General features: G+C 30.9%; 1 protein-coding gene across 2 annotated transcripts in view; it reads left to right on the plus strand.

Moving 5' to 3' along the window:
- The window catches only part of LOC100642922 (cadherin-23), a 31,971-nt gene extending 24,163 nt beyond the window's left edge, over window positions 1-7,808 (plus strand). The window contains exons 12-25 of one of the 2 annotated variants that reach the window (XM_048404874.1): window positions 362-635; window positions 992-1,292; window positions 1,477-1,672; window positions 1,781-1,938; window positions 2,424-2,605; window positions 2,735-2,958; window positions 3,239-3,427; window positions 3,826-4,119; window positions 4,397-4,636; window positions 4,922-5,107; window positions 5,293-5,429; window positions 5,799-6,190; window positions 6,802-7,057; window positions 7,272-7,808. In XM_048404874.1, coding sequence (XP_048260831.1) covers window positions 362-635; window positions 992-1,292; window positions 1,477-1,672; window positions 1,781-1,938; window positions 2,424-2,605; window positions 2,735-2,958; window positions 3,239-3,427; window positions 3,826-4,119; window positions 4,397-4,636; window positions 4,922-5,107; window positions 5,293-5,429; window positions 5,799-6,190; window positions 6,802-7,057; window positions 7,272-7,386 — 3,144 coding nt within the window. In that variant the 3' untranslated portion in view covers window positions 7,387-7,808. Of the gene's footprint in view, window positions 1-361; window positions 636-991; window positions 1,293-1,476; window positions 1,673-1,780; window positions 1,939-2,423; window positions 2,606-2,734; window positions 2,959-3,238; window positions 3,428-3,825; window positions 4,120-4,396; window positions 4,637-4,921; window positions 5,108-5,292; window positions 5,430-5,798; window positions 6,191-6,792; window positions 7,058-7,271 lie in introns of both variants that reach the window. The other variant, XM_012308035.3, reaches the window with a different exon arrangement.
- Window positions 7,809-9,389: the final 1,581 nt, after the last annotated feature.

The raw sequence follows: 9,389 nt of genomic DNA on the forward strand, positions 1-9,389 counted from the left end.
ATTTTTGTGGTTTATACTCATACAATATTCTTACAAACTTTGGTTGGAAAAATCTGGGACACTCTGTATATATACAGTAGCGTATTCAATACATTTTTCTATGACACAAGCAGATATGCAAATGCGTTTTATAAATATTTATATAAAAATGAACGTTAATAAACATTTAAATCGTTAAATTCGTTTGACTAATCGTTTGTTGAGTTATTCAGTTCATAATTCGAATCTTTGTTTCTAATGAAATAATCGTCCACCACGATCTCTCACCTATGAAACATATTCTTTATAAAAGAAAATTAAATGATGATCTGATATGGTATGGTATGATATGATGGTCTGATCATTTGCGATATTTTATTAGGTTGGAGCGTACGTGCATCGTGTTGTGGCTAATGATCCAGACATAGCGCCGATATTACGTTATCGTATCGATCCAAATTCTTCGGAGGCAAGAAACGAGGAAGGAACGCTAATTAAGATCCAAGAATATGATTATTTGTCCGCTTTGGAATTAAATGCACTCGATGGATTGCTTCGCGTGGTTAAATTGCTGGACAGAGAAAGAGTGGAAACCATAAGGTTGGGGTTAGTTGTTGAAGATTTGGCTGCAATCAGAGGAATACAAACTGCATCCGGTTAGTATACTTCAGTAAAAGTAGAAAAAACAAAGTTTAGAGTATATTTGAAATTCCTTCACGAGCAAGTTATTAATTAGACTGTGAATTTTTACGCAAATTCGAATTTTTATAAAAAAACAAAATCTGAACGAAAATTTCACCATCTAAATATCATATATTTTTCTAACAGTGTAATAGGAATTGATAAACTTAAACGGTTCTTAATATTGATAAAGTTAATAATTAGATTTATTACTTCTAAAATCCTATTCGTGTTTTAATATTATACATGTGTACTTCTTTTTATGTTTACTCTTCCTTTCAAATACGGTACAGTATATTGTTTGAGATTAATTTTAAGCTTGTAATTTCAGCTACGTTGAACATAATAATCGAAGATGAAAACGATAATAACCCAAGATTTCGCAGACCATTTTATAGGCGATCTGTAACAGAGAACAGTAAAAACGGCGTAAATATTGCGAGCATTGTTGCTGATGATGCAGATAAGAATCGTAGTATTACGTATTCGTTAGAAAGTCCTAAAGAACTGGCAGATTTAGTTCATCTTGATTCTGAAACAGGTGAAATGGTCGTGGCGAATAAAATCGATAGAGAACAATATTCCTGGCTTAATCTAACCGTACGTGCCACTGACTCAGGAATTCCACCTAGGTAAAGTGCCTTTCATTAATTTTAAATTGCCTTAGGAAAAATCACCTTTACCATGTTTGCTTTATCATAGTAAAAAATCTAAACGCAAGATCAAGAATTTATGGTTGATGTCACTATATTTTTATACCCTTTTTAAGATTTACACAGTAACGGCCCTATTACTAGATTTGAATTTTATTCGTAGATCGAGTTTATCTGAGGTATACGTTCAAGTACTGGACGAAAATGACAATAACCCGTACTTTGTAACTGATATCAATAATTTGACTGTGATGGAAAACTCCAAGATCGGTACAGAAGTTGCTACCATTCAAGCTAGAGATCCTGATAGCGGAGATTATGGAAAAATTACATATTTATTAGATAGGATGTCGTCCCAGGCAAGCATACTTTTCGTTATGTCATTAACATAAGTTTGTCATATGGGTTATTCATTATGGAGGTTTACGACAGCAGAAAGAATTTATTAAAAATGTTTTATAATACAGGGTACATTTGCTATTCATCCTGAGTCTGGCGTCCTAACAGTGGCAGATTCGATTGACTGGGAAGATAAACAAAATTACGTTCTAGTCATAGAGGCTTGGGATAACTATCAATTCGGTTATACAGCTGGGGAATCGAGAAATGCGTTTAAACAGATCAAGTAAGTTACTTTCTATTGATATCCGTTTCATAAAAATTAACCATTCTAAGAATTAAGTCATATTGACAATTTGATAATTTCAAAACATTAACAGCAACTTGACGTATTGTGTTTAATACAGTTTTATTGTATTGTATTTATGTAATGCATTTTAGAATGCACACTTGACATGTTTCAATTGTTCCTTTTATTTAAGAGATTCATTATATAATTTATTAGCTATTCCATATAAGATAATAAGATTCATATATATATATATATATATATTTGCGATTCATCTGTGCAAATTAATTATTTGTGTAAATTCTGCTGTTTGTGAAAATTAATTATCTCTTGAATTAATATCTGTGCTACCTGTATTAGTATGAAGTACTAATGTAGAGACAGAAGCATTAACTTAAAAACTTTATTATAACGGTTTACGCATTATTCATGAGTAGAATATTCTAATAGTTCAAGTAATTTGCAAAAAATTCGTTTTCAAGGGTCACTGTAACAGATGTCAACGACAATTCACCAAAAATGGACATACCTACAACATGCGTTACCATATCAGAATTCCATGACGTGAAAGATTTAATTTTTACCATTAAAGTAAAGGATGCAGATGATCCAACAACCCCCAATGGTCGTATGAAGATTAGAATTCTTTCTGGAAATGAATTAGGTTTGTATAAAGAATTTACGTTTCGTTATTCTATGAAATGACTATGAAAAATATCTAACGAAACATCTTATAGATATCATCTATGTAAGGAGACCGACTAATAACGTAAATGTTGACTCTTTCGATTAGGTTTATTTATCCTGGAACAAGCAGATTATTGGACGGCAAATATAAAAGCGGCACATTCGCTTCGAGGAAAATTCGGGAATTATTCGTTACATCTGGAAGCCCGAGATCTTGGTAGTCCTTCCAATAAAGACATTTCTGTTTTAAATATTTGTGTGACGGATTACAACGACAATCCGCCAGTCTTTATTAGTCCACAGCATAATACAACTATTCGAGTAGCAGAGGTAAATTTCCACTTGTATTAATGTGAATTTTTATGCTTCTTTCTTATGTTGTCGTGTCTGGATGTTTCGTTCATTTGACTATTCACTAGGAAAGATGAGCTAATTTGTCACTTCGACTGTCAATCTTTCGATATAAGTATTACTTTATTTAAGGCATTTTTACCAACTTACTTTAAAAAGTAAAACGATTTTTTAAATGCAATATCGCATTATCCATATAAGGAATTTCCAATGCTGTACTATACGTTGTTTGTACTGTTCTGACGAATATAATTTATAGAATGTGACAGTCGGGACATCGATCATACAAATTGAAGCCAAAGATGCCGATACTGGTCCAAATGGCGACGTTCATTATCGTTTGAAGCAAGACTTGGCTGGTCATTGGAGAACATTTCACATCGACGATACCACTGGCACTATCTCACTAAAACTCCCGTTAGACAGAGAAACGCAAAAATTGTACGAGGTAATTCAAATTACATTCTTTATAAAAAAAAAAAGTACAAAACAATACACGAGAGAAGACACGGTATATGTACAAGTCTACGTATATTCTCTACTTTTACACGTTGATAAATTTGCACCGTATAATCATATACTCAATCTTATAGATATCAAATGTAGATGTGTTACAAACTGTCTTTTTCCCAATATCACCCTGGAGATATCGATTTCAATTTTTATTTTTATTTTAATCTGGATAGAGAATTATAGAATGCGAATAAAACACAAACTTAAATGGTTTTATTTCTAAATGACAAATCTTTGCATTGAACTAATAACTCTAATAACCGTTCTTCCAAACCATTTAATTTAAAAATTATTGAGTATAAGATAATAATAGTTGTTAATTCTCACTCATAGATCAGAGTAGAAGCATACGATCTAGGAACTCCAACTCCTCTCAGCACGGATCTAGATCTGGTTATTTACGTGCGAAACATCAATGATTACGAGCCTCAATTTTTGGTAGACATATTCAAGATTGACTTCACGGAAGAGCAACCTCCTGGCTCTGAAACTGTACAATTACCAGAAACTGTCGATAGGGACGAAGTTGATGATCTTGACGATCCTCCTACTCAAGTGTGTTATTTTATAATCAGCGGCAATGATGATGGACTCTTTATCCTCGATATCTTTAGACACGAATTGACTGTAAGTCACGAACAAATAACAAAGTTTGATATATACCTGCAACAACTGCTTATCGTTAATTAATCAGTGACTTTCTTTCATATTCTATAAATTCTTGTCATCCTTTTATAAAGTTATCTATTCTTCTTTTATAGAGCTTCTTTTCATGAGTTCAATTGCTTTCAGTTCAGCTCGCACAAAAACTACATTATTTACCGGATAATCTGTGTGAATAATGAAAATTTACGAGAGATTTTCTAGATACGCAACTTCTAAAACGTACATTTAATCGTTTCAGACTGCGAAAACGTTAGACAGAGAACAGCAAGAGGAACATTTGTTAATTGTGAAAGCGACAGAAGATTGCAATACTGTCCCAGCGAACGGAACGCTTTCCGACGAAGCGGACGATACTACATTGAAAGTTGTTATAAATGTAATGGACATAAACGATAATCCACCCAAGTTTGTTAGTAAGATATTCACAGGTGGAGTTACTACAGAAGCTGATTTTGGCACGCAATTTATGCAAGTCAAGGTAAAATCTATTCATCAGATAGTATATTACAATAATGGTATAAATGGTACAAATAATTTTTAAGAAAAATACATAATATGGAAGAAAATTAATAACGTAACAAATAACATAACAGTATACCGAATAAAATCATGTAGTAAAAATGCATGTGAACTATCGTCATTGTTGAAGTAAACATTAAAAAATTGTTTCGAATGTCATCTGACAGAAAAAGAAGTACATAAAATGTATGGATAATTTATTCTTACCTATTTTAAACAATAGAAATTACGGTTTTTGTTTCAGGCGATTGACTTGGATGCAGGTGATAATGCTATAGTTAATTATTACCAAGTTGGTAAAATTCACATGACTTTGACAGAAGGTTTGGATGATATTGAGCTGCAACCTTTTCTGGTTAATAAACTCACCGGGGTAGTGAGTTTAAATTTCGACCCTCAGAGAGGGATGAAAGGATATTTTGATTTTATGGTAAATCAAATTGATTTTAAAAGAAATCATGTCTCGTAATCTCACAGTGTAGTTTTGTGCATAGTATACTAATAAAATATAATCGTAGTCACGAGGTCATGATTGTTATTACTAATACTACACCTTATATAAGGCGTATCAAATAATATTACTATTAGTCAAATTTTATTAATGTATTTAAACAGGTGTTAACCAATGATACACATGGTTTAGAAGATACTGCAAGAGTATTTATTTATTTACTAAGAGAAGATCAGAGAGTTCGTTTCGTGTTGCGGCAACATCCACCGGAAGTCCGGAACAGAATAGAGACGTTTAGAGAGTCAGTGTGGAAAGTTTTTAAAATTATAAACACTAAAACTTTGATTGAATTTATATCACTACTTACGTATTAATAATTTTACAACTTTATCGACATTTACAACGATTTTCGAAATAATAAAACGCGAAAGTATAAAACGTTTTGAAATTTCATTAGTATGAAACACAATTATCGTAATTACATTGTTAAAGTTTAACATAAATCCGATAAAGTTGCTGCGAACATACACTTTGCAGAAGTTACAAAAGTATCTAGTATATTAATTCTAATAGGTTACTTTTTGTAATTATATATTTTCAATTATTAACATCATAGAACATAATTTCCATATAGAACAAAATTTTACAATTCCGTAACGTAAATTTTTAGGACACTGGGCAATGTGACTGGAGCGATAGTTAACATTGATGAGTACAAAATCCACGAGAATCACGACGGTTCTGTCGATCGAACAAAGACCGATTTGTACATGCACCTTGTAAATCGTCGAGACAATTCCATTCTTGAAGTGTCGGAAGTCCTGGAATTAGTCGACAGAAATATAGAGAAACTCGATGGTCTGTTTAAGGAATTCAATGTTCTCGACACGCAACCGGCTCAATATCAACCGATTGTTCAGTACGAGCAAGCAGGAACCACGTTTTGGCTTTTGACTTTGACCTTGTTCCTAGGAGCTCTGCTAATTCTGTGCATAGCCTTGTGCATTTCGCAAAGAGCCTCGTTCCGCAGGCAATTGAAAGCCGCAAATGCATCACCGTTTGGTAAATATCACAATTCTGTGCATAATACCTTGTTTTTTCATTAATAAGACATTATCAATTTAAGACATTAATGGAAAATTCCAAAAAATTAATTGGTTTTATCGTAGAATGTTATCATATAAGCATAAGAAATAATAGAACTTGTGACTAATTACACAGTTACATAATCAATACAATAAATAATTCTCCTAAAACTAGGAAGTTTCTAAAACAAATTTTACAATATATATCTGTCTTTTATGTAGTCCTTTTGTATGTATACGCATGGCTATATAGGTATATTTAATATTTGCATATGTAATATTTACTGATAGATTGTAACTGAACTATATATTATATCCTTTTGTTATTCGATAACAGACACATTTGAATATCCATTGAACAACAGTCAACATGTATATATAATTATGCATATAAGAAAAATTATAGTTTTATACATGAAATAATGTCTGAAATACATATTACATACTGATTTTAAATTATTATTCAATTTACAATTCTAGACGATTATACAAAACCTTGTGTGCTTAAATTATTACCAACCATCGCTGTTTATTAATTAATATAATTTTCAAAACTTAATTTGTTCACATTTGTTTAAGGAACATCAGATGCAGAATTTATAAGAGGACCTGGTCGTGTACCGAATACAAACAAGCATAGTGTAGAAGGTTCTAATCCTATATGGATGCACGCTTACGAGAATGAGTGGTTTAAAAGTGACGAATCACTTAGTCACACGTCTGAGAGGGATTCTCTCGATGAAAATGCTTTGAACAACGAAGAAATAATGAACGAAGCTAATGAAAACCAAAGAACCGATGATAAACCGTACTATATCGAGCCAAGAGCGTCTTCCATTTCAAGGTAAATACTACTTATTTCTAATTGGTATGATATTTAAGTATATCTATATATATAATATACTAACACGTTTAATTAATTAATTAGAATAATAGTAGGATTAAATGATTATCAATAGACATAATAAAGTAACAGTAGTATTAAATAAATAAAATGAATAATTAATAAAATACATATAGTAAGCATTAAAATTAGAAATAATAAATTTTATTTGCAGCGCGGGAAGTGTGGCAAATATACCAAATGACTTTCATCGAAGTTCTCCAATATATCGAACGCAAAACAATATCGTTAATCCTCTTGGTAAAAAGATAGAAACGACGGAACTGTAATTGAACAACGACGATAATACGATACAGAAAAATTCTTATTTGCGCGGTAGTATTTATAACTTCGTAAGAAGTGCAAATTTAGAATAATTCTTGTAAATAGTCACACTTCGTATAAGCGTTAGTATATATTTAATATTTATTTCATAGTATTTTTAAAAATTGACAGTGACAAATATTTTGTATTATCGAATTCATATTTTCATTATTCGTATTTTGTCTTGTATCCGTATTAATAGTAAATTACTATTATAGATATAAGCGATTATAGTTTGGAAGAATCTCAATTCCAAGTTCGTGAGAAACTCTGGTTAATAAGAAAAACAAATTTAACCATGATCTCCGCACGTCAGTATGTTACATACACTTGTACCATTGTACACATTATATTTCTGTTTGATAAATAAATAATTGATTCAATAATATATTAATATTCCTTACTTCGTCGACTGACGTCAACTGTTATTAATAATTTGGTTTATTTAACTTTTATTATATTTCTCTATATTCTTGTAAAATATCTATTGTTGAAAATGCCAATAATGAAATTTATGTATTCATAGATTTCCAGCTAGTAAAACTTTAAATTAACTTTTAGATCGATATAATTGGACTCTGCTACATTCACATTATCAAAGTGAAATATATATACATGCATAATATGTACATTGTACGTAAATTCGTAATACATGAATTCTACTATTACACAATTTCCCATTATTATGCTATTCAGGAAAGCATGCAAATCTTTTCTTTTCAAAATAAAGTTACTTTATGTTACGTATGCTACAATACTAACAACAGTGGTGGAGAAATGACATACTTCTTATATAATTGACTATTCCTTTTAATCTGCAAAATACATCACTTTAATAATCGTATTACTGAAACATTCACGAAACATTATTCCAGCCATTCTAATGTTAGTATCATTAATCACTGGTCCATGCTCTTTACATATTAAGTTACTCTATGAATATCTAATGCAGCTTTTGTGAAAGTTAAACTTAAAACAATTGGATTAGTTATGATACAAATTCTACAAATGCGAATAAAACAGTTACTAGGAAGATGTCAAGGATTATAAAAAACGACTAAGGAATATGTATATGTATCACTAATTAATTATCGGCAAATAATGAATATCTAATGCAGCTTTTGTGAAAGTTAAACTTAAAACAATTGGATTAGTTATGATACAAATTCTACAAATGCGAATAAAACAGTTACTAGGAAGATGTCAAGGATTATAAAAAACGACTAAGGGATATGTATATGTATCACTAATTAATTATCGGCAAATAATTTTTTATTTACACTGAATATACCTAGGCGCTAGGAAGATTACAATATTCATCAAAAGATCTAAAATGAATACCTAATATAAATACCTAATACCTAATACCTCATACCTAATATAAATATTATTTATACTACTTCTAAATACTTCACGTCTCAAATGTACCTAATTATCTACTTTCAAAAGCCCTGATATTCACATAGGTATATTATATATTGCTACGTACTGATATTTACAAGAGTAGGAAGATGTTTTGTTTCAGTGAAATTAAATTATTGTTGCAAATTATTACGAAATATATTTTCCAGCTGTACTCAATCTCTATATTCTTTAATCTTTATTCTTACGCTTTTCATTTATTGTATCGCATTCAGCACGCTATGTTGCATTCTTTCAATCGTTGCATTCGTGTAAAACAAATTAAACACATTGTCGGCCAGTCACGAGTATACGAGATTTTCATGCACAAACGTTTTCGACGAGTCACAAGTATACTCACACCTGCACGTTGTATATGTGTCAACGTATGCATTTATTAAAATACAAGATTGTGTGCTACACATCACTCCACTTCAAAAACGCGTTAAAGGTGAGATTTTCGTCTCTTACGTTATAAATGTTATTAAATAAGTTGAAAGGCATAAACTACGATAGAATAACTTTCAAAATATCAAAAAGCAAATTTATGTGTCTCGGAATTCGTATG

This window comes from Bombus terrestris, chromosome 4 (assembly GCF_910591885.1).
Source record: "Bombus terrestris chromosome 4, iyBomTerr1.2, whole genome shotgun sequence".
Lineage (NCBI taxonomy): Eukaryota > Metazoa > Arthropoda > Insecta > Hymenoptera > Apidae > Bombus > Bombus terrestris.